Raw genomic sequence first — 26,657 nt, 5'->3', positions numbered from 1 at the left:
CGAGGACGGACGACCCATCTGCCGCCGCTGCAATCAACCCGGACATATGGAAAGGTACTGTTCTTTAAACGGGCACAACCTGGGGTAGAGGGCCAACCCCCAGGAAAAAGATCACCAGGCCCATCGAACTGGCGCGACAGATATGTGGGAGGACGTCCAGTCTTGCCTGTGGTACTGGATGGCATTCCCATGAGTGCCCTACTGGATACCGGGTCACAGGTCACCACCATCCCGTACGTGCTCTTCAAGCAGTACTGGAATGACTCGGATATTACCCACTACCCTGACGACGACTTGAGTATCATCGCCAGCAATGGCCAGCCCGTGCCACAGATCGGATTTAAAGAGGTGGCCCTCAAAATCGGTAGAGTCGAACTGGCCGCACAGGGACTGATCATTGTAGATATTGATAAACATGAGAGTCACCCAAAAATAACTCTAGGAACTAACGTAATTGAAAATTGTCTTGCAGAGGTGATTTTCCTTTTACAGCAGGTTGCCAAGAACGCCAGCTCCGGCGAGCAGCGGGTGCTCCAGAAAGAGATCCGGGCACTGATGCAACGGCAACAAGTGGAACTCTCCGGCGGTGAGATTGGTAGCGTAAGAATGTGTGACCCTTGTCCTATTGCCATGCCCCCAAAAAGTGAAATGATGATTTGGTGCCGGGCAGCTATTGGTCTGAGAGGTAGAGATTACCAGGCAATGGTAGAACCAGTTTACTCAGACAGTAGGCCCACCATTTTGACAGCACGGGGGGTGGTCAATGTACGCCATGGGAGGGTGCCCATTCGCATAATAAATATCGGGGAGAGGGAAGTGTACCTGCCCCGGTATGCCACGCTAGCCAAATTATATACCACTAATCAAAATTCTATACAATCTGTGGAACCCTTGCCTCCATCTCACCCGGAGGAAGGTAACGGCTCTAAGAAAGACATGGAGGACTGGTGTCAGCAACTACATTTGGGTACTGATTCCACTCCCTCACATCAGAAACAAGGAGTCTATCGGGTGGTTCAAGAGTATGAGAGAGTGTTTAGTAAACACCCGTTAGACTTCGGGCGAGTCAAGGGGGTAGAACATCGCATCCCCACGGGAGATCATCCTCCCATAAAAGAGAGGTATCGACCCGTACCCCCTGCACATTACCAACACGCCAAGGGGATGCTTAGAGACATGAAGGAGGCTGGGGTAATCCGGGATAGTTGTAGCCCCTGGGCAGCCCCATTAGTTTTAGTCAAAAAGAAAGACAACACCATGAGGATGTGTGTAGATTACCGGAAAATCAACCGTATCACACACAAGGATGCGTACCCCTTACCAAGGATAGAGGAGTCATTGGCTGCTTTAAGATCTGCTAACTTCTTCTCTACCTTGGATCTCACTAGCGGGTACTGGCAGGTTCCTGTAGCAGAGGCGGACCGGGAGAAGACCGCATTCACCACCCCGATGGGACTTAGCGAGTTCACCTGCATGCCGTTCGGACTCTGCAACGCACCAGGAACCTTCCAACGCCTAATGGAGTGTTGTCTGGGCCACAGAAACTTCGAGACGGTCCTGTTGTACCTGGACGATGTCATCGTATATTCCAAGACGTATGAGGACCACCTGAAACACCTGGCGGAAGTGTTCGAGGCTCTGGCGAGTTACGGCCTAAAGGTGAAACCCTCCAAGTGTCACCTCCTGAAACCAAAGGTGCAGTACCTGGGACACGTAGTGAGCGCTGACGGAGTGGCTCCCGACCCTGATAAAATCACCGCAATTAAGGAATGGCCAAGCCCCTCCAGCGTAAAAGAAGTGCGGCAGTTCCTCGGGTTGGTAGGCTACTACCGAAGGTTTATTCCCGGTTTCACCAAAAAGGCAGCACCTATGCAGGACCTCCTGATAGGCCAGTCCCGGAAGGCCAAGAACCAGAAGCCGCCCTTCAAATGGGAAGAGCTGGAAGAAGAGTCCTTCCGCCAGCTGAAGATGGCCCTCACGGGGGACGAAATCCTGGCGTACCCGGATTATAGCCAGCCCTTTATCCTCTACACCGACGCCAGTAACATCGGGCTAGGAGCCGTATTGTCCCAGATCCAGCAGGGGAAGGAACGAGTAATCGCCTACGCCAGCCGAAAACTGCGACCCACCGAAAGGAACCCCGAGAATTACAGCTCATTTAAGTTAGAGTTCCTGGCCGTAGTATGGGCAATCACTGAGCGTTTTAAGCATTACCTCGCTTCTTCCCGGTTCACCGTGTACACGGATAACAACCCACTGACACACCTGGACACGGCAAGACTCGGTGCCCTGGAGCAGAGGTGGATGGCCCGTCTGTCCAACTACGAGTTCACAATTAAATACCGGGCAGGACGCTCCAATACCAACGCGGACGCCCTGTCCAGGATGCCCAACCTGCCGGACGAAGGAGAAGATCCGGAGGGACTGGAAGAAGTTGAACTCCCTGCGTTCCACCGTCATGGGACTATCCAGTATTCCCACCGGGTAAGGGGTAAGCAGGCTGCTACGTTGAACCCCTTACCCCACTACAACTGGGCGGAAACGCAAGACAGCGACCCTGCCGTCCGACTGGTGAAGGAGATGCTGACTCGGCCGGAGGCTCGCCTTGAACCAGACGCTCCGGAGGAAGCCAAACAACTATGGGCGGAGAAGAGTCGACTATTCCTTTACAAGGGGAAGTTGTGCCGCAGAATGGTCAACTCCCGGACGCATGAACTACTCTGGCAAGTAGTGGTGCCACGAAGAGACGCAGCCATGGTGATGGAGGCATACCACGACGGAGCTGGACACTTCGGGTGGAAAAAGCTGGAGTTCCTGCTGCGCGAGCGGTTCCACTGGGTAGGCATGAGGGGAACCATCGAGAAGTGGTGCAGAGACTGTGGCCCGTGCAATCTGAGAAGGAAGGACCGGGCCAGCCAGAAGACTCCCCTGCAGTCCATCGTCACCCGGCAACCGTTGGAACTGGTAGCCTTGGATCATGTAAAACTGACCCCAAGCAGAAGTGGCTACGTCTACGCGTTAACCATCGTGGATCATTACTCCCGGTTCTTGGTTGTCGTCCCCGTCAAGGACTTAACGGCTCAAACAGCAGCTAGAGCCTTCCAGCAGCACTTCTGCCGTCCACACGGGTACCCGGACCAAGTGCTGACGGACCAGGGACCTGCCTTTGAAGCGGAGGTCTTCCAGGAATTCTGCAATCTGTATGGCTGCCGGAAGATAAGGACGACACCCTACCATCCGCAAACTAATGGACTTTGTGAAAAAATGAACCAGGTGGTAATGGATCTTCTAAAAACATTGCCCCTGGAAGAACGCAGTCTGTGGCCTGAGAAGTTGCCCGATCTGGTGGACCTATACAACCACATCCCGGTAGGTTCCACCAACTGTACCCCGGCTTACCTAATGAGGGCGAGACCTGGTAAGTTACCTGTTGACCTGGAAATGGGAGTCCTGACACCTGAGGACACTTCACCAGAAACAGACTGGGACACAGAGAGGCAGCAGCAGTACCGGAGAGTACAAGAGAGCGTGGAGCGAAGTCTCTGTCAGGCTAGGGAAAGACAAGAGAAGACTTACAACCAGTATGCTCCCGCTGTTCCCCTGGTACCCGGAGAGCAGGTCTTGAAGAGGAAAAGACGGCTCCACAAGTTGGATGACCAGTGGGAGAAGGACCCGTACACCGTACTGCCCTCAAGCCACGAGAACCCGAAGGTCTGTACCATCAGTAAAGACGGAGGGGAAACCACAGCCATTGTATCCCGGGACCACCTGAAGAAGTGTCCCGAACAACTGAGGAACCCTGAAGAGGAACAAGAAGACCATCGACCCGTGGGAGAAAGGGAAGATATGGTTAGTACCGTGCTCGGGGACTTCCCTCGGTCTTGGACTCAAGTCAATGGTGCAGTTGTGGTACCCGTACTCACCTTCCTCCAACCATCATCCCAAGAACCTACGGAGCAACGGGTAGAGCTGGAAGAACAGCCGGTCCAGGAGGCAGAAGACTCCACACGAGTAGAACAGGAGAATCAACCCTCTGCTTATAGTGAGCCTGCCGTACCCCTAGTGAGACAAAGAGCCGGTAGACAGCTGCCCAGTTTACCCTTGACAGCTCCTCCACCCTGTAGTTCAGGGCCAGACAGTCAGCTCCGTAGGTCCACTAGGGCTACTAGAGGCCAGTTACCCGCACGCTGGAGAATTTGAAGTGTAAAAATAGTTTTATTTATGTTTATCTGTGTATTGTTGCTTGTGTATAATTTTGTGTTTCCAGTTGTTTTTAGGAAACCTTGGTGGATTTACCGGGAATCCTTGTATATAGTTGGAGCGTAACCCAGGATGGACTAGAGACTGTTAAGGACTCGGGGTAGGACAGACCCCTACCTGGTTACGTCTCCCTGTGTTGGTGAAATATACACCTTTGCTTTTCTTCAAAGACTGCATCCGGTTGCGGACACGCCGTAACCATCTTATGTGTTTTTCTTATAGTATTGTTATTGTTATACTTTGTTATGTTTTTCTAAATGTGTTTAGTCCCGGAGTACTAAATTTCACTAGGGGGGAATGTGGCACCCCAGGGGTCTGGTTTTCCACAGTAATGTAATGTTATGTCTGAGAGCAGGTGGGAGGTCCTTTGGTCAGGGATCCTGTGCATGCCACACCTCCTGCCCAGTCTTGGGAGGGGAAGAACTTCCCCTGTATAAACCCGGGGCTGAGGCAGGGTGAGTCAGACAAGGAGAGTGGAGACAAGAAGCAGCATAGAAAACAGCAGAGTTACAAGGAGTCAGGGGCTGGCAGCTGTAGAGTTCGCCCTGACTAAGAAGATTCTTTACCGGACCCCGAGTCCGAGGCTGTGGGGACTAACTCCTACCCAGCAGCAGAATCCGACAGGCAGGGGATTTCAGGTCCTCTGGCCCAGAAGCCCGAAGGCACGGTCACACGCGTGGGACCAGCACCGCCATCGTGGAGCGGAAGCCATTAGAAGGCCCCGAGTCACCGGCCATACGGGTGAGCACCACACGGTACACTCAGGGACGTGGGCTACTTACATCAGCTTCTAGCAAGGTAGCCAGAAGAGTACAGTCAGTTTGGGAGGCCTACAACTACGCCTGGCCAGGGGAGATCCCATCTGCTCAAAGACTGACCAGGCCCCGTTTGCTAGCAAGTACTCCGGGAGGGTCTATCGTTGTTACCAGTAAAGACCCTGAACTACACCGTACCGTCTCTGAGTGGTTCCTGCTACCCCCATCATCCACGTCGGCTGCCCTGAGGCCATACCCCTCCCGTTGGGGGTTATACTATCACGCTGCACAATCCTACCACCGGCCTCAGCGGTCTGCCCTGCAGCAGCAGCTCCCTGGCTGCACTCAACGGGTGGCGTAGTCATCAACTAATTACTACTAATAGACAGCCGTCTAGTTTGACTCCCTGGGCACGGACCGGGTCACCGCCACGAGACTACAACCCTCCACTGATCCGGCTCCGGGTAGGCTCCCGCGTGCGCAACGCAGCGCGACACAGGCCCAGGGGCGCGTCAAAAGCATTTCATCAATGGCAGCCCATGCGGTACATTGCTTCTCCTCTGCCTTGTGGTCATGTGGAGGGAGGCAATTGTACACACATTAGGAAGTAAAAACAAACCTTAGGCGGTGTCCACACATCAGATTTGCTGCAGATTTTGTTTGGATTTTTGGACTGTAAATCAGCAGGGATTTTAGCAGCAATCTGCATGAGACTTTAAAGGGATATTTTTTTCATCTGCAACATGTCTAAATCTGTTGTAAATAAATTGTGGAGAAATTAAAATCTGAGATAAAGCCAATTCCAATGTGGATTACCCACATGTCTGTAGCAGAATCTGAAAGTCCAGAATATATAAAATATAAGTTAAAAAAAATCTATATATACAAAAACATGATCCCTTTTTTTTCTATTTTCCGAGGGCCTAGCAAGGTTTCCTTGCCAATCTCGGTATACCCCAACCTCCTGTAAAGGACATGCAAGTCACATGGGATGTCACCATAGGGCTACGTTCCCACGATGAGCTTTTGGTGAGTTTTTGATGCTGCAGATTTTCTGCTCCATTTCTGCACCTATTATGTAAATTAGGTAATTTGCATTTTTTTCATTGCGTGTGAGTGCGTTTTTTTTACATTGCATTTTATCCCATTATTGTGTTGCGTTTTCTGCTTCTTGTTGGTGTGTTATGTTTTAAACAAAGCTGCTTTGTTTTTAATATTTCCTGGTATTTGGCTTTGACAAAACTTTTTTGATTCAGTCATGTGCTGATTACATGCTTTTTTGATTCGTTTCTTCAGCGGAAAAGCACTAAAAACGCATTTGCTTTTTTTCCGCAAATCTAAATGAAAAATCTGCACATAAAACTCAGCGTAACCGCAAAAAAAATTGATATGTTGTGGATTTTTATAGTCAGTTTACACTGAGTAAAAAAAAAGCACAGTGAGCAGGAGATTTCTATAAATCCCATCTTCTTTCCATGAATTGTGCGATGCTGCGTTTTTGACGCAGCAAAAATACACAGCGACAAAAACTCATTGTGGGCACACAGCCTTGTAGGTCAGACCTGTGCACCAAGATTGGGATGGAAACCCTGCAAAGACTTAGAAATAAGCAGAATAAATATTTTATTTCTTTAAAAAAGAAAGTTGCCAAAGTCAGCAGGGAATTCGGCAACAAGATTAGACACTTGCAGATTTGTTACTGATCGTTTCACCAGCAAATTCACAATGTCTGAACGTACCTCTAATTCAGGGATGGGCAATTAATTTTCCAGAGGGGCCACATAAAAGACCGTGACTGTTGTTGAGGGCCAAACCAATAGGCCCAAATTAATTAGTCTCAATATTAATATTACCATATTATTTCTAATTATTTTATATTAATATTAATTGTATACCTTAATATTGACCAGAATTAAGTATGCTGACATCCCCCTATATATCATCTGGGCACGCACACAGCTCCCCCATATAATATATGAGCCAACACACAGCCCCCTATATACCATATGAGCCTACACACAGCCCCATATATACCTTAAGAGCCCCCACATAGCTTCCTATATACAGTATGAGCCCTAGATAACCTCCTATACACAGCATGAACATATGCTGTATATGGGAGACTATGTGGGGCTCGTGGTGTATATGGGAGGCTATGTGGGGCCCATACTGTATATGGGAGGCTATGTGGGGTTCATGCTGTACATGGGAGGCTATGTGGGGCTCATGCGTGTATATGAGAAGCTGAGCCTCACATAGCCTCCCATATACAGCACGTTCCCCACATAGCCTCCCATTTACAGCATGAGCCCCACGTAGCCTCTCATATACAACATATATAGTGAAAAGACACATGAATGCAACAGCCTTGTACAGCAATATATTCACTATCTATCATTAATGCTTTGATTTAAAATACTTACTCTGTTGATAAAACTGCACTCCGTAGCTTTTTCTGACTTCCTCTGATGCGCTGTCCCAGCAGTCTTTTACACATTTTTTATGCAATTCTTTACTTGTAATTTGTGTATTGTAAAAGCTGGGTTCAATTATGCATACCTTCACCCCAAAAGGTTTCATTTCACGTCTGTAAAATAGAGTGAAACGGGAATTATACTTGTTTATTCAAAACTATTTTATTTTTTGCAAAACTTACTGATCATAGACATTGCAAAAATGACTGTTACTTATTAACCAACAGGTTGCACAAACAAAGGAGAGAATTACAAGGGGCCCCAAATTGATGGTAAAAAATTGTATTTTAATACTTTAATTTCTCATAAAATACCCAGCTCCTATATTCCTGTCAGACAATGTCAACCGGAGGACAGGAGAGACTATCATTTCAATAATTTTCAGGAGCTCTGCCAGCTGTCAACGAATGGAAACCTGCACTGGCCTGGAGAGTCTCATAGCACAAGATTTGTAACAATATGTTAGTCTGGAGATCACAGAGAGTTGGCAAGGCAGGCACAGTGCACACTGACTGTAACAAACTCTCAGCATTATTGAGAGGAGACAGTCTCAACAGACACAAATATCTCTGTGACAAATTGTGAGAAGCCCTGCTATTTAATAAACATATAGTTATTTGAAAATTGTGCAATATTTGGAATTATTCACCTTATTAATTTTCCAAACATATTCACTGAATATTTAACTTCTAAAACTTGCATCATAAACAACAAAATCTATTAAAGGTCTTGCGGAACGTGGTGAAGCCTGTGTGCTGTATACAACAATGCGTAGCAGGCTTCACCACGTTCCGCACAACCTCTAGTGATTGAAATGTTGAGGGGGCCCACTATGAAGTTTTGCCCCGGGGCCCCGAAGTTTATAGTTACAGCACTGCTGAGAGCCTGAACACGAGAGAGTAAAAGATGCTGGAAGATATGGCAAATAACAAAGCTTCATATAATCGGACGTATTACAGATTTATTTAAAAAATGATTTTAAAAGCTTCAAGATAAAATAAAAAGCAGAGAGCGAAACATGTTTGGCACAGTTAATAGTACTAACCTCAGAGAGTCTGAAAATGATTCTACTCCATGCTTGGAAATGCTGTAACCACCAGAATTTATAGTTAACCTTCCTGCTACACTTGCTACATTCACTACTCTTCCCCGAGCTTTCCGGATCAAGGGTAAGAAGTGGATGGTCACATCAACAACCCCCAATAGGTTCACATTTATGATTTTAAAGAAGTCCTTTTTTGTCATCCATTCATTAGCACAACTTGGAATACTAATTCCTGCATTGTTTACAATGCCCCAGAGTCCTGCAGACAAAGAATATCTTATGTTAGAGTTACATATACATTTTGGTCCTTTTAAAACAGGAACGCTATGGAAATCTCCATAAGGCCTCATTCACATGTCAGTATTTTGCATCAGTGTTTGTATGCCAAAACTAGGAATAGAACGTTTTTCTGACAGTTTGGGCCGCTGACATTTTTTGAGGGTTTTTACTATTACTATGACTGTGACATCTTTTTTATTGATGTTTTCCAGTCGTTTTTTTTTCAATCCAAGGAATATTGAAGAAACTGCTAGCATTTTCTATCAAGCAAAATGCTCAAAAAAACTGCTGTGTATCTTATGGGCATCTTTTGAGCTTTCCAATTTACTTCCATTGTAAAGTACAGAGCTTCTTCCAAGTGGAAAACACCAGAAGAATGGTCAGGTCACTTTTTTTTAACCAATTGGCATTTTTTGAAGCCTGAAAAGGTTAAAAGGTGTTCAAAAGTCTGAACAAGTGATCAGCAAGTCCTTTTTTACATAGAAATTCATGTCTGAATTTACCTCTAATGCAGGGATGGGCAATTAATTTTCCCGATGGGCCACATGAATGCATATTTTCATTCTTTTGATCATTTTCTGGCGGCTTCCACAGCAGAATCTGGCTGAAAAGTACGTTGTGTGAACATACCCTTAAGTTTTCCTGCCAACACTACTCAGGGTGATCCTTACTTAGAGACCTCATGATCAACTGTTACTGCAGGACAAATGAGCATTTAAAATGCAGCTTTACTTTTATCACATGGTGCTAAGTTAAGCAGTCAAAGGAGTGTTCCCACTGTCAAAATGTATTGTCTATTCACCATACAGGTGATAGATGCCTAATCACTGGTCCCACAAGATAAAAAACACACACACACATACAGTGCCTACAAGTAGTATTCAACCCCCTGCAGATTTAGCTGGTTTGATAAGATGCAAATAAGTTAGAGCCTTCAAACTGCAAACGAGAGTAGGTTTTAGGCTATGTGCCCACGATGCAGAAATGAAGCAGAAAATTTCTGCAGCATTTCTTCATCTCCCTGGCAGAAAAAAACGCATGCAGATTGTGCATGCGTTTTTCCTGCAGAATACATGCGGATCCACATGCGGATTGACAAGCACTTTCCAGGCGATAGCATCACTTGGAAAGTGCTTGACAACTAGGTCACACTGTATAAATCCATGCAAACAGCATGGATTTATACAGTGTGAACCGTAAAAATTAAAACAAATAAAGCTATACTCACCCCCGAGACCCCGGCGTGGCTGCAGCGCTACTTCCTGGCTGGTTCCCGGCTGCCGGCATATCGCGAGACAGAGCGGTGTAGGGCCTGCGGTCACATGACTGTGACGTCACCGAAGGTCCTTCAGCGCTGCTGGCATTCAGAGAGAAGACGCCAGACAGGTGAGTATAAACTTTATTTGTTATTTTATTCTTTTTTTACAGGTACAATGGTACCCAGGTCTGGATGAGAGTCTCCTCTCCTCCTGAACTGGGTACCATCCGCACATAGAAACGCATAGAAGCCGCTTGTACAAATGTACAGTCGCGGTTTCTGTGCGTCTCAATGCAAGTCAATGGCGGGAGTTCCGCTGCACTTCCGCAAAATTAAATGACATGCTGCGGATTTTTGTACGCAGCATAAACGCTGCGGAAAAATCCGCAGCATGTGCATAGAACATGCGGAATCCCCTTGGGGACCATGGGGTGCGGATTACCTAGCGTTTTACAAGCGTTTCTGCTGCGGAAATTCCGCAGCATAAACGCTTGAAAAACGCTACGTGGGCACACAGCCTAATGAACAGAAGCATAAATCTTACAAACCAAAAAGTTATGTTGCTCAGTTGAATTTTATTACATTTTAAACATAAAAGTGTGGGTCAATTATTATACAACCCCTATGTTTAATATTTGTGGAATAACCCTTGCTTGCAATTACAGCTAATAATCGTCTTTTATAAGACCTGATCAGGCCGGCACAGGTCTGTGGAGTTATCTTGGCCCACTCCTCCATGCAGATCTTCTCCAAGTTATCTAGGTTCTTTGGGTGTCTCATGTGGACTTTATTCTTGAGCTCCTTCCACAAGTTTTCAATTGGATTAAGGTCAGGAGACTGACTAGGCCACTCCAACACCTTGACTTTTTTCCTCTTGAACCATGCCTTGGTTTTCTTGGCTGTGTGCTTTGGGTCGTTGTCTTGTTGGAAGATGAAATTACGACCCATCTTAAGATCCTTGATGGAGGAGCGGAGGTTCTTGGCCAAAATCTCCAGGTAGGCCGTGCTATCCATCTTCCCATGGATGCGGACCAGATGGCCAGGCCCCTTGGCTGAGAAACAGCCCCACAGCATGATGCTGCCACCACCATGCTTGACTGTAGGGATGGTATTCTTGGGGTCGTATGCAGTGCCATCCAGTCTCCAAACGTCACGTGTGTGGTTGGCACCAAAGATCTCGATCTTGGTCTCATCAGACCATAGAACCTTGGACCAGTCTGTCTCAGAGTCCTCCAAGTGATCATGAGCAAACTGTAGATGAGCCTTGACATGACGCTTTGAAAGTAAAGGTACCTTACGGGCTCGTCTGGAACGGAGACCATTGCGGTGGAGTACTTTACTTATGGTATTGACTGAAACCAATGTCCCCACTGCCATGAGATCTTCCCGGAGCTCCTTCCTTGTTGTCCTTGGGTTAGCCTTGACTCTTCGGACAAGCCTGGCCTCGGCACGGGAGGACACTTTCAAAGGCTGTCCAGGCCGTGGAAGGCTAACAGTAGTTCCATAAGCCTTCCACTTACGGATGATGCTCCCAACAGTGGAGACAGGTAGGCCCAACTCCTTGGAAAGGGTTTTGTACCCCTTGCCAGCCTTGTGACCCTCCACGATCTTGTCTCTGATGGCCTTGGAATGCTCCTTTGTCTTTCCCATGTTGACCATGTCTGAGTGCTGTTCACAAGTTTGGGGAGGGTCTTAAATAGTCAGAAAAGGCTGGCAAAAGAGATCTTTAATCCACACATGTAAAGCTCATTATTCTTGGTGCCTGAACTACTTCTTAATACTTTAGGGGGACCAAACAGAATTCTTGTGGTTTGAGGGGTTGAATAATAAATGACACTCTGAATTAACTTTTAACGTTTTAAAAAAAAAAAAAACAACAAAATTTGCTGCAGTGCATTTCCCACTTCCAGGCTGATCTACAGTACAAATGTCACAATGCCAAGTTAATTCCGCATGTGTCAACCAGCTAAATCTGCAGGGGGTTGAATACTACTTGTAGGCACTGTATATACAGTACAGACCAAAAGGTTGGACACACCTCTCGTTTAAAGATTTTTCTGTATTTTCATGACTATGAAAATTGTACATTCACACTGAAGGCATCAAAACTATGAACTAACACATGTGGAATTATATACTTAACAAAAAAGTGTGAAACAACTGAAAATATGTCTTATATTCTAGGTTCTTCAAAGTAGCCACCTTTTGCTCTGATGACTGCTTTGCACACTCTTGGCATTCTCTTGATGAGCTTCAAGAGGTAGTCACCGGAAATGGTCTTCCAATAATCTTGAAGGAGTTCCCAGAGATGCTTAGCACTTGTTGGCCCTTTTGCCTTCACTCTGCGGTCCAGCTCACCCCAAACCATCTCGATTGGGTTCAGGTCTGGTAACTGTGGAGGCCAGGTCATCTGGTGAAGCACCCCATCACTCCCCTCCTTGGTCAAATAGCCCTTACACAGCCTGGAGGTGTGTTTGGGGTCATTGTCCTGTTGAAAAATAAATGATGGTCCAACTAAACACAAACCGGATGGAATAGCATGCCGCTGCAAGATGCTGTGGTAGCCATGCTGCTTCAGTATGCCTTCAATTTTGAATAAATCCCCAACAGTGTCACCAGCAAAGCACCCCCACACCATCACACCTCCTCCTCCATGCTTCACGGTGGGAACCAGGCATTTAGAGTCCATCCGTTCACCTTTTCTGCGTCGCACAAAGACACGGTGGTTGGAACCAAAGATCTCAAATTTGGACTCATCAGACCAAAGCACAGATTTCCACTGGTCTAAAGTCCATTCCTTGTGTTCTTTAGACCAAACAAGTCTCTTCTGCTTGTTGCCTGTCGTTAGCAGTGGTTTCCTAGCAGCTATTTTACCATGAAGGCCTGCTACACAAAGTCTCCTCTTAAAAGTTGTTGTAGAGATGTGTCTGCTGCTAGAACTCTGTGTGGCATTGACCTGGTCTCTAATCTGAGCTGCTGTTAACCTGCGATTTCTGAGGCTGGTGACTTATCCCCAGAAGCAGAGGTGAATCTTGGTCTTCCTTTCCTGGGGCGGTCCTCATGTGAGCCAGTTTCTTTGTAGCGCTTGATGGTTTTCGCAACTGCACTTGGGGACACTTTCAAAGTTTTCCCAATTTTTCAAACTGACTGACCTTCATTTCTTAAAGTAATGATGGCTACTCGTTTTTTTTTACTTAGCTGCTTTTTTCTTGCCATAATACAAATTCTAACAGTCTATTCAGTAGGACTATCAGCTGTGTATCCACCTGACTTCTGCACAACACAACTGATGGTCCCAACCCCATTTATAAGGCAAGAAATCCCACTTATTAAACCTGACAGGGCACACCTGTGAAGTGAAAACTATTTCTGGTGACTACCTCTTGAAGCTCATCAAGAGAATGCCAAGAGTGTGCAAAGCAGTCATCAAAGCAAAAGGTGGCTACTTTGAAGAATCTAAAATATAAGACATCTTTTCAGTTGTTTCACACTTTTTTGTTAAGTATATAATTCCACATGTGTTAATTCATAGTTTTGATGCCTTCAGTGTGAATGTACAATTTTCAAAGTCATGAAAATACAGAAAAATCTTTAAATGAGAAGGTGTGTCCAAACTTTTGGTCTGTACTGTATATACTAGCCATTGAGCCCGTTCTACGCCCGGGTGGCAAGCATTTTTAATTGGTATATGGTCTCCCATGCTGGTATGTGCTGCCCCCATCCTGGTATTTGTGCTCCCCAATCCTGTTCCCCCATCCTGTTATGTGCTGCCCTCATCCCTATCCTGGTATGCATGGCACGCCTCATCCCTATCCTGGTATGCATGGCACCCCTCACCTCCAATCCTGGTACGCATGGCACCCCTCACCCTCAATCCTGGTACGCATGGCACCCCTCACCCTCAATCCTGGTACACATGGCAACCCTCACCCCCAATCCTGGTACACATGGCACCCCTCATCCCTATCCTGGTATACATGGTACCCCTCATCCCTATCCTGGTATGCATGGCCTCTCATCCGAATCCTGGTGTGCATGGCACCCTCAGATCCCTATCCTTGTATGCATGGTACCCCTCATCCCCCAATCCTGGTATGCATGGTACCCTTCACCCCTGGTATGCATGGTAGCCCTCACCCCTCAATCCTGGTATGCATGGCACCCCTCTTCCCCCAATCCTGGTATGCATTTTACCCATAATCCCCAATCCTGGCATGCATGGCACCCCCCATACCCAATCAAGGTATGCATGGCACCCCTCATTTCAAATCTGGTATACATGACACACCTCATCCCAATCCTGGTATGCATGGCACCCCATCTCTCATCCTGGTATGCATGGCACCCCTCATCCCAAATTTGATATACATGGCACCCCTCATCCCAATCCTGGTATGTATGGCACCCCTCATCCCTCAAACCTGGTATGCATGGCACCCTCCATCCTGGTACATATGGTACCCAATCCCTCATCCTGGTATGCATGGCTTTCTCATCCCCAATCCTGGTATGTATGCCCCTCTCATCCCTATCCTAGTATGCATGGCACTCCTCATCCCCCAATCCTGGTATGCATGGTACCCCTCATCCCCCAATCCTGGTATGCATGGTGCCCCTCATCACCCAATCCTGGTATGCATGGTACCCCTAATTCCCCAATCCTGGTATGCGTGGTACCCCTCATCCCCCAATCCTGGTATGCGTGGTACCTCTCATACCCCAATCCTGGTATGCATGGTACCCTCACCCCCAATCCTGGTATGCATGGTTCCTTCACCCCCAATCCTGGTATGCATGGTCCCCTCATCCCCAATGCTGGTATGCATGGCCCCCCTCATCCCCCAATCCTGGTATGTGTGTTCCCCTCACCCCCAATCCTAGTATGTATGGTACCCCTCATCCCCCAATCCTGGTATACATGGCCCTCCTCACCCCCCAATCCTGGTATGCCTGGTCCCCTCATCCCCCAATCCTGGTATGCATGGTGCCCGACATCCCCGCAATCCTGGTATGCATGGTACCCCTAATCCCCCAATCCTGGTATGTATGGTACCCCTCATCCCCCAATCCTGGTATGCCTGGTCCCCTCATCGCCCAATCCTGGTATGCATGGTCCCCTTACCCCCCAATCCTGGTATGTATGGTACCCCTCATCCCCCAATCCTGGTATGCATGGTCCCCTCATCCCCCTAAATCTGGCATGAGTGGCACCCCTCATCCCTCAATCCTGGTATACATGGTCCCCTCATCCCCCAATCCTGGTATGCATGGTCCCCTCATCCCCAATCCTGGTATGCATGGTCCACTCATCCCCCCAATCCTCGTATGTATGGCACCTCTCATCTCCCAATCCTGGTATGTGTGGCCCCCTCACCCCCCAATCCTGGTATGCATGGCACCCCTCATGCCTTATTCCTTGTATGTATGGTACCCCTCATCCCCCAATCCTGGTATGTGTGGCCCCCTCATCCCCCAATCCTGGTATGTGTGGCCCCCTCATCCCCCAATCCTGGTATGTGTGGCCCCCTCATCCCCCAATCCTGGTATGTGTGGCCCCTTCATTCCCAATTCTGGTATGTATGGCACCCCTAATCCCTTTCACGCTGCACACACATACAAAACAATAAACACTTATACTCACCTTTCTTCCCTGTGCTCCAGAGCTGCTGTGTCCTGTTCTGCTCGTGGCCGGTGGAGGAGTGTGGCACCGGAGTACGCGCGTGCCCATACCCCGCTGTCCAGCACCATTTTGCTGATGACACACTGTAAATGTGTCTTCAGTAAAATGGCGCTGGATAGCGCTATGTGCATGCGCCGATTCCGACGCTTTCACTCAGCCCCCGTCCTCCGGCCAGAAGGCCCGTTCAGTGTCTACCCATACCGCGATCTCCGGTGCCATACACTCCTCTTACCTGTAACGGCTCCATGCCTGCTTCTATCTGGAGCCAGACTGCGTGTCGCGCATGCGCAGTCTATAGAGGCTTCAGACAGAGGGACACTTGGCCGATTCTATCTATCTATAATATATGGGGATGCGTGTCTCTGTCTGAATCCTTTATAAACTGCGCAAGCGCGACACGCCTATGCAGTCTGGCTCCAGACATAAGCAAGCATGAAGCCGTTATAGAGGTAAGAGGAGTTTGTATGGCACCGGAGATCACGGTATGTGTAGACACTGAGCGCACACCGCGATCTCCGGCGCCATACTTAAATACTTACCTGACCTGGAGGAGCGTTGCCGTGGCGCCTCTCTTCGCCGGAGACCGGGGCAGGAGTGAGGCGTCGGAATCGGCGCATGCGCATAGAGCTATCCAGAGCCATTTTACTGTAGACATATTTGCAGTGTTTCTTCAGCAAAATGTTGCCGGACAGCGCGGTATGGGCACGCGCGTACTCCGGTGCCACACTCCTCCCCCGGCCTCCAGCACGACAGGACACAACAGCGCTGGAGCACAGGGAAGAAAGGTGAGTATAAGTGTTTAGTTTTTTGTATGTGTGTGCAGCGTGAAAGGGATTAGGGGTGCCATACATACCAGGATTGGGGGGGTGAGGGGGCTACACTTACCAGGATTGGGGGGCGAGGGGACCATGCATACCAGGATTGGGGGCTGAGGGGACCATGCATACCAGGATGGAGGGGTACCACACATACCAGGATTAGGGGGTGAGGGGACCATGCATACCAGGATTGTGGCGTGAGGGGATCATGCATACCAGAATTGGGGGGTGAGGGGACCATGCATACCAGGATTGTGGCGTGAGGGGATCATGCATACCAGAATTGAGAGGTGAGGGGACCATGCATACCAGGATTGGGGGATGAGGGGTGCCATACATACCAAATAGGGATGAGTGATACCATGCATACCAAGATGAGGGTACCATACATACCAGGATAGGGATGAGGGGTACCATACATACCAGGATGAGGGATGGGGTGCATTGCCAGGATTGGGGGGTGAGGGGACCATGCATACCAGGATTGGGGTGTGAGGGGTGCCATGCATACCAGAATAGGGATGAGGGGTACCATGCATACTAGGATGAAGGATAGGGTGCCATGCATACCAGGATAAGGGATGGAGTGCTATGCATACCAGGATATGGATGAGGGGTGCCATGCATACTATGATGATGGATTGGGGGCCATGCATACCAGGATTGAGGGATGAGGAGGCCATACATACTAGGATTGGGGGATGAGGGGTGCCATACATACCAGAATAGGGATGAGGGGTACCATGCATACCAGGATGAGGGATGGGGTGCCATGCATACCAGGATGAGGGGTGCCATGCATACCAGGATAGGGATGAGGGGTACCATACAAACCAGGATGAGGGATAGGGTGCTATGCATACCAGGATTGGGGGATGAGTGGTGCCATGCATACCAGGATGAGGGATTGGGTACCATACATACCAGAATTGGGATGGGGTGCCTTGCCAGAATTGGGGGGTGAGGGGACCATGCATACCAGGATTCAGGGGTGAGGGGACCATGCATACCAGGATTGGGGGGTGAGGGGACCATGCATACCAGGATGGAGGGGTACCACACATACCAGGATTAGGGGGTGAGGGGACCATGCATACCAGGATTGTGGGGTGAGGGGATCATGCATACCAGGATTGGGGGGTGAGGGGACCATGCATACCAGGATTGTGGGGTGAGGGGATCATGCATACCAGGATTGAGAGGTGAGGGGACCATGCATACCAGGATTGGGGGATGAGGGGTGCCATACATACCAAATAGGGATGAGTGATACCATGCATACCAAGATGAAGGTACCATACATACCAGGATAGGGATGAGCGGTACCATACATACCAGGATGAGGGATGGGGTTCATTGCCAGGATTGGGGGGTGAGGGGACCATGCATACCAGGATTGGGGTGTGAGGGGTGCCATGCATACCAGAATAGGGATGAGGGGTACCATGCATACTAGGATGAAGGATAGGGTGCCATGCATACCAGGATAAGGGATGGAGTGCCATGCATACCAGGATATGGATGAGGAGTGCCATGCATACTACGATGATGGATTGGGGGCCATGCATACCAGGATTGAGGGATGAGGAGGCCATACATACTAGGATTGGGGGATGAGGGGTGCCATACATACCAGAATAGGGATGAGGGGTACCATGCATACCAGGATGAGGGATGGGGTGCCATGCATACCAGGATGAGGGGTGCCATGCATACCAGGATAGGGATGAGGGGTACCATACAAACCAGGATGAGGGATAGGGTGCTATGCATACCAGGATTGGGGGATGAGTGGTGCCATGCATACCAGGATGAGGGATTGGGTACCATACATACCAGAATTGGGATGGGGTGCCTTGCTAGAATTGGGGGTGAGGGGACCATGCATACCAGGATTGGGGGGTGAGGGGACCATGCATACCTGGAATGGTGGGTGAGGGGACCATGCATACCAGGATAGGGGGGGTGAGGGGACCATGCATACCAGGATGAGGGGTACCACACATACCAGGATTGGAGGGTGAGGAGACCATGCATACCAGGATTGGGGGTGAGGGGACCATGCATACCAGGATTGGCATGTGAGGGGTGCCATGCATACCAGAATAGGGATGAGGGGTACCATGTATACCAGAATAGGGATGAGGGGTACCATGCATACCAGGATAAGGGATGGAGTGACATGCTTACCAGGATATGGATGAGGGGTACCATGCATTCCAGGGTTGAGGATGAGGGGTGCCATGCATACCAGGATTGGGGATGAGGGGTGCCATGCATACCAGGATTGGGGATGAGGGGTGCCATGCATACCAAGATTGGAGATGAGGGGTGTCATGCATACAAGGATTGGGGATGAGGGGAGCCATGCATACCAGGATTGGGGACGAGGAGAGCCATGCATACCAGGAATGGGGATGAGGGGGCCATGCATACCATGATTGGAGTTGAGGGGTGCCATGCATACCAGGATTGGGGATGAGGGAGCCATGCATTCCAGGATTGGGGATGAGGGGGCCATGAATACCAGAATAGGGATGTGGGGGGCCATGCATACCAGGATTCGGATGAGGGGCCATGCATACCAGGATAGGGATGAGGGGTGCCATACATACCAGGATTGGGGATGAAAGAGCCAAGCATACCAGGATTGGGGATGAGGGAGCCATGCATTCCAGGATTGGGGATAAGGGGTGCCATGCATAACAGGATTGGGGATGAGGGGTGCCATGCGTACCAGGATTGGGGATGAGGGTTGCCATACATACCCGGATTGGGGATGAGGGGTGTCATGTAGTGTTGAGCGAGCACTAAAATGCTCGGGTGCTCGAAGCTCGGCCCGAGCTCGCCATGATACTCGGGTGCTCGACCCAAGCAACAAGCCCAATGTTAGACTATGGGAGACCCGAGCATTTTTGCGGCGGCACCCCCGGCAGTCTGTAGAAAGCCTAAAAAGTACCCAAAACGATAGTGACAGTGCTCAAATGACATGGGGACAGCATGGGGATTGCCCCAGGAAGCATTTCTGACCCCCAGGTCACTGTTGTCAACAACGTGTTCAGAGGTATTAAGCCACTTTTACAGGCTCATAATAAAACGTTCAAAAACCAAAGTGAAACTTTTTTCCTGGGAAATATGTTAAGGAATTTCTTTTCCACGGTAAAGACTTGTGTATAAGGTAAAATAAATAACCAAAAACAAAAATACTCCTCCACACCTTGGGCTATGTTCACAAGTAGCATTTTTTATGCATTTTTGCACTTTTGTATTGCTTTCAACTGTGACAAATGCATTCACCGGGAAATGTCATTTTAACATTTTACAACCTTATCTGGCCATGTGCTGTGTGACACATGCATACAGTGCTGAAAAGACATGGGGACAGCATGGGGAAGACCCCTGGAAGCATCTCTGACTCCCAGGTCACTGCCTAAAAGTGTGCCCATCATAAGTGATCCTTGCCGCATCAGAAGATGCAGACTTGCAATTATCCCCGTGCAAGTCCTTGTCCCAGGGCAGTGTTCAATTGTACCTCGCCCATTCCTTGCAATGCAAGCGCAAATATGCAGCCAACCACCCACCCACCCCCAGGCTGCAATACCATACTGCTAGTTTGCGTTTGAAATGGGGCCTTTTAGTTTGGAGGAGGCCAAAGCTGGCCACTACCTCATGGCTGCTTCGACAGCGAGGTATCCATACTCAGTCCCCAGTCTCCTGGCGGCCGAGTGTCCATGCCCGGTCCCCAGCCACCAGGGGGCGGCCGGGTGTCCACACTCGGTCCCCAGCAGCCCCGCGGCCGGGTGTCCACACACAGTCCCCAGCCGCCTGGGGGCGGCCGGGTGTCCATAAACGGTCCCTAGCCGCCCCGATTTCCCCGCGGAACATCCACACAGACTTTTCTTAGCCCGGCCTACTTTAGGGCAGCATTGGACGAGCCCACCAGAGAACCAGACTCCTCCGGTGGGCCCTGGCTTCTCCATAATGGGAGTTGTTTGTGCCAAGGTGAAGAGCATGATGATGATAGAAGTTAGCATCTGCTTTGTTTTGTTGGAATGCAAGCGTAAGTGTGCAACCTGCCACCCACCCACCCCCAGGCTGCAATACCATACTGCTAGCTTGCACTTGAAATGGGGCCTTTTAGTTTTGAGGAGGCCGAAGCTGGCCACTACCTCATGGCTGCTTCGGGAGCAAGGTATCCATACTCAGTCCCCAGCCGCCCGGCGGCCGGGTGTCCACACTCGGTCCCCAGCTGCCCCGCGGCCGGGTGTCCACACACGGTCCCCAGCCGCCTGGGGGCAGCCAGGTGTCCATAAACGGTCCCCAGCCTCCCCGATTTCTCCGCGGAACATCCACACAGACTTTTCTTAGCCCAGCCTACTTTAGGGCAGGATTGGACGAGCCCACCAGAGAACCAGACACCTTTGGTGGGCTCTGGCTTCTCCATCAGGGGAGTTGTTTGTGCCAAGGTGAGGAGCATGATGATGATAGAAGTTAGCATCTGCTTTGTTTTGTTGGAATGCAAGCGTAAGTGTGCAACCTGCCACCCACCCACCCCCAGGCTGCAATACCATACTGCTAGCTTACTTGCACTTGAAATTGGGCCTGTTAGGCATGTGGAGGCAGACGCCGGCCACTATGTCATGGCTGCGTCGGCGGCCCTTTTATCCATGCTCAGTTCCCAGCCGCCTGGCGGCCGGGTGTCCACGCTCGGTCCCCAGCCGCCAGAGGGTGGCAGGGTGTCCACACTCGGTCCCCAGCCGCCTCGTGGCCGGGTGTCCACACACGGTCCCCAGCCGCCAGGGGGCGGCCGGGTGTCCACACTCGGTCCCCAGCCGCCCTGCGGCCGGGTGTCCACACACGGTCCCCAGCCGCCTGGGGGGTCAGCGTTTTGGCGCATATCCTACCTCCTCCAAGGATTGCTGGATGTTTTCCTGCTACTATCCCAGTTCTATGGCTACCGTTAAAACAAAGCTTCAGGTGATAAATGGTGGATGAGGTAGTGGCAAAGGAGAAAGAGCAGGAGGAACAGGGACCATTCACATCAATATCAGGCCAGTCAACCACATATGTCTTGTAGGATATGCTTCTGTAACAAAAGGAGCGGTTCGGCTACACAGTTATAGGGCATACAGTGAGTGCAATGCCTACCAAAAATTTTGAGGCACTCCAATGCCCCTTGGAAATGACATGGAGGATAGAGGGCCTTAACTAAACCTTTTTTTTTTTTCCATTTATAGCAACTGGGTCTCCTGTGCACTGTTGGCCTAAGCAGTGAAATGAAGGCTTTCCAAAAATTATGAGGAACTGCAATGCCCTTTGAAACAGACGTGGATTACAGCGTACTAAAAACTTTCTACCCATTATTGGGGAGTGTGTCTCCCTTAGTTTTCACCTTTGCATTGAAAAGCAAAAGCTGACTAAAATTAGGAGGAAATGCAATGCCCGTTGGAAAAGTCGTGGAGATTAGAGGTAAGGTAATTAAAAACAACATTTCAATGCCCCTTGGAAGAGCTGAGGAGTTCAGAGTGGCTTAAGAAGACGCTTTTAATGCCCCTTTGAAGAGAAGTGGAGGTCACAGTAGCTTAACAAGACGCTTTTAATGCCCCATGTAAGAGTGGTGGAGGTCGCAGTGGAATAAAAGGACAATATCAATGCCCCGTGGAAGAGACGTGGAGGTCACAGTAGTTTAACAAGACGGTTTTAATGCCCCTTGGAAGAGCTGTGGAGTTCAGAGTGGTTTAACAAGACGGTTTTAATTCCCCTTGGAAGAGTGGTGGAAGTTACAGTGGAATAAAAAGACAATATCAATGCCCCGTGGAATAGACGTTGAGGTCACAGAAGCTTAACAAGACGGTTTTAATGCCCCTTAGAAGAGCCATGCAGTACAGCATATTACAAACATTAGTCCCATTATTGGGGAGTGGGTCTCCCATAGTATTTGCTTATGCCTTCCATGCAAAAGCTTCCAAAAATTAGGATGGAGCAACTTGCAATGCCCCTTACAAGAGCCATTCAGTACAGCATATTACAAACATTAGTCCCATTATTGGGGAGTGGGTCTCCCATAGTATTTGCTTATGTCTTCCAAGCAAAAGCTTCCAAAAATTAGGACAGAGCAACTTGCAATGCCCCTTACAAGAGCCATGCAGTACAGCATATTACAAACATTAGTCCCATTATTGGGGAGTGTGTCTCCCATAGTATTTGCTTATGCCTTCCAAGCAAAAGCTTCCAAAAATTAGGACGGAGCAACTTGCAATGCCTCTTACAAGAGCCATGCAGTACAGCATATTACAAACATCAGTCCCATTATTGGGGAGTGGGTCTCCCATAGTATTTGCTTATGCCTTCCAAGCAAAAGCTTCCAAAAATTAGGATGGAGCAACTTGCAATGCCCCTTACAAGAGCCATTCAGTACAGCATATTACAAACATAAGTCCCATTATTGGGGAGTGGGTCTCCCATAGTGTTTGCTTATGCCTTCCCAGCAAAAGCTTCCAAAAATTAGGATGGAGCAACTTGCAATGCCTCTTACAAGAGCCATGCAGTACAGCATATTACAAACATTAGTCCCATTATTGGGGAGTGGGTCTCCCATAGTATTTGCTTATGCCTTCCAAGCAAAAGCTTCCAAAAATTATGAGGAAATGCAATGCCCCTTACAAGAGTCGTGGAGGTGCCAGTAGCTTAACAAGACGCTTTTAATGCCCCATGTAAGAGTGGTGGAGGTCGCAGTGGAATAAAAGGACAATATCAATGCCCCGTGGAAGAGACGTGGAGGTCACAGTAGCTTAACAAGACGTTTTTAATGCCCTTTGGAAGAGCTGTGGAATTCAGAGTGGTTTAACAAGACGGTTTTAATTCCCCTTGGAAGAGTGGTGGAAGTTACAGTGGAATAAAAAAACAATATCAATGCCCCGTGGAATAGACGTTGAGGTCACAGTAGCTTAACAAGACGGTTTTAATGCCCCTTAGAAGAGCCATGCAGTACAGCATATTACAAACATTAGTCCCATTATTGGGGAGTGGGTCTCCCATAGTATTTGCTTATGCCTTCCAAGCAAAAGCTTCCAAAAATTAGGATGGAGCAACTTGCAATGCCCCTTACAAGAGCCATGCAGTACAGCATATTACAAACATAAGTCCCATTATTGGGGAGTGGGTCTCCCATAGTATTTGCTTATGCCTTCCAAGCAAAAGCTTCCAAAAATTAGGACGGAGCAACTTGCAATACCTCTTACAAGAGCCATGCAGTAGAGCATATTACAAACATTAGTCCCATTATTGGGGAGTGGGTCTCCCATAGTATTTGCTTATGTCTTTCAAGCAAAAGCTTCCAAAAATTAGGACAGAGCAACTTGCAATGCCCCTTACAAGAGCCATGCAGTACAGCATATTACAAACATTAGTCCCATTATTGTGGAGTGGGTCTCCCATAGTATTTGCTTATGCCTTCCAAGCAAAAGCTTCCAAAAATTAGAATGGAGCAACTTGCAATGCCCCTTACAAGAGCCATTCAGTACAGCATATTACAAACATTAGTCCCATTATTGGGGAGTGGGTCTCCCTTAGTATTTGCTTATGTCTTCCAAGCAAAAGCTTCCAAAAATTAGGACAGAGCAACTTGCAATGCCCCTTACAAGAGCCATGCAGTACAGCATATTACAAACATTAGTCCCATTATTGTGGAGTGGGTCTCCCATAGTATTTGCTTATGCCTTCCAAGCAAAAGCTTCCAAAAATTAGAATGGAGCAACTTGCAATGCCTCTTACAAGAGCCATGCAGTACAGCATATTACAAACATTAGTCCCATTATTGGGGAGTGGGTCTCCCATAGTATTTGCTTATGCCTTCCAAGCAAAAGCTTCCAAAAATTCTGAGGAAATGCAATGCCCCTTACAAGAGTCGTGGAGGTCCCAGTAGCTTAACAAGACGCTTTTAATGCCCCTCAGAAGAGACGTGGAGGTCAGAGTTGCATAACAAGACGCTTTTAATGCCCTTCAGAAGAGATGTGGAGGTCAGAGTGGTATAACAAGATGCTTTTAATGCCCCTTACAAGAGACGTGGAGGTCAGAGTGGTATAACAAAATGCTTTTAATGCCCCTCAGAAGAGACGTGGAGGTCAGAGTGGTATAACAAGACGGTTTTAATGCCCCTTACAAGAGACAAGGAGGTCAGTGTGGTATAACAAGACGCTTTTAATGCCCCTCAGAAGAGACGTGAAGGTCAGAGTGGTATAACAAGATGGTTTTAATGCCCCTCAGGAGAGACGTGGAGGTCAGAGTGGTATAACAAGATGTTTTTAATGCCCCTCAGAAGAGACGTGGAGGTCAGAGTGGTATAACAAGACGGTTTTAATGCCCCTTACAAGAGACAAGGAGGTCAGTGTGGTATAACAAGACGCTTTTAATGCCCCTCAGAAGAGACGTGAAGGTCAGAGTGGTATAACAAGATGGTTTTAATGCCCCTCAGGAGAGACGTGGAGGTCAGAGTGGTATAACAAGATGTTTTTAATGCCCCTCAGAAGAGACGTGGAGGTCAGAGTGGTATAACAAGACGGTTTTAATGCCCCTTACAAGAGACATGGAGGTCAGAGTGGTATAACAAGACGCTTTTAATGCCCCTCAGAAGAGACATGGTGGTCAGAGTGGTATAACAAGACGCTTTTATTGCCCCTCAGAAGAGACGTGGAGGTCAGAGTGGTATAACAAGACGCTTTTAATGCCCCTCAGAAGAGACATGGAGGTCAGAGTGGTATAACAAACGCTTTTATTGCCCCTCAGAAGAGACGTGGAGGTCAGAGTGGTATAACAAGATGCTTTTAATGCCCCTCAGAAGAGACGTGGAGGTCAGAGTGGTATAACAAGACGGTTTTAATGCCCTTACAAGAGACGTGGAGGTCAGAGTGGTATAACAAGATGCTTTTAATGCCCCTCAGAAGAGACGTGGAGGTCAGAGTGGTATAACAAGACGGTTTTAATGCCCTTACAAGAGACGTGGAGGTCAGAGTGGTATAACAAGATGCTTTTAATGCCCCTCAGAAGAGACGTGGAGGTCAGAGTGGTATAACAAGATGCTTTTAATGCCCCTCAGAAGAGACGTGGAGGTCAGAGTGGTATAACAAGACGCTTTTAATGCCCCTCAGAAGAGACGTGGAGGTCAGAGTAGTATAACAAGACGCTTTTAATGCCCCTCAGAAGAGACGTGGAGGTCAGAGTGGTATAACAAGAGGGTTTTAATGCCCCTTGGAAAAGCCATACAGTACAGCATCTTAAAAATATTATTCCCATTATTGGGGAGTGGGTCTCCCACAGTCTTTGCTTATGCCTTCCAAGCAAAAGCTGACAAAAATCAGGATGGAGGAACTTTCAATAATGGCAACACGGACTACGGTCACCCTGGTGGTATAGTGGTGGCAGAGGCTGAGGATAAGGAGAAGAACATAAAACAGCTGAAATGAGGAAGCGTATACCCATGTGTGGGTGTGAAGCGGTGCATGTGAATACACCTAACGAAATAACACAGTGGATTTGACTTTATGTTACTCTGCAGTCATTTGATGGTGATGAGAAGTCTGGCCCAATCCAGCCCTTGTTCATTTTGATAAGGGTCAGCTTGTCAGCATTGTCAGTTGACAGGCGAGTGCGCTTATCAGTTATAATTCCCCCAGCGGCACTAAAAACACGCTCCGATAACACGCTAGCGGCAGGGCAGGCCCAGACCTCCAAGGCGTACAGAGCGAGTTCATTCCAAGTGTCCAGCTTGGATACCCAATAATTAAAAGGCACAGAGGAATCACGGAGGACGCTGGTACGGTTGGCAAGGTACTCCCTCACCATCTTTTGAAACTTTCCACTCCTTGTGAGAGTACCCCGCGTCATCGCCACTCACCATCTTGGTGGCCTCCTCAAAGTTTGTCAGGATGTTACATATATGAGACATCCAGGTCCACTCCTGAGGTCTTATGTGTGGAGTCTGACCTGAATATCGACGGCCTTGTTGCAGCTGGTACTCCACAACTGCTCTCTTCTTCTCACAAATCCTTAGCAACATGTGGAGGGTAGAGTTCCAACGTGTGGGGTCATCA

At 48.5% G+C, this 26,657-nt stretch overlaps 1 protein-coding gene across 4 annotated transcripts in view; it reads right to left on the bottom strand.

Annotated features, from left to right (window-relative positions):
* Positions 1 to 26,657, bottom strand: part of LOC141201390 (retinol dehydrogenase 7-like) — a 95,088-nt gene that overhangs the window by 12,766 nt on the left and 55,665 nt on the right. For all 4 annotated transcript variants that reach the window (XM_073663386.1, XM_073663391.1, XM_073663398.1 and 1 more), the window contains 2 exons: positions 8,535 to 8,793; positions 7,439 to 7,602 (listed from right to left, as the gene is read on the bottom strand). In XM_073663386.1, coding sequence (XP_073519487.1) covers positions 7,439 to 7,602; positions 8,535 to 8,793 — 423 coding nt within the window. The remainder of the gene's footprint in view (positions 1 to 7,438; positions 7,603 to 8,534; positions 8,794 to 26,657) is intronic.

The sequence above is a fragment of the Phyllobates terribilis genome, unplaced genomic scaffold (genome assembly GCF_046119375.1).
Source record: "Phyllobates terribilis strain yellow unplaced genomic scaffold, ASM4611937v1 Scaffold_2__4_contigs__length_985480577, whole genome shotgun sequence".
NCBI lineage: Eukaryota > Metazoa > Chordata > Amphibia > Anura > Dendrobatidae > Phyllobates > Phyllobates terribilis.
The sequence above is the reverse complement of the archived record's forward strand: the minus strand, read 5'-3'. Positions and strand labels throughout refer to the sequence as shown.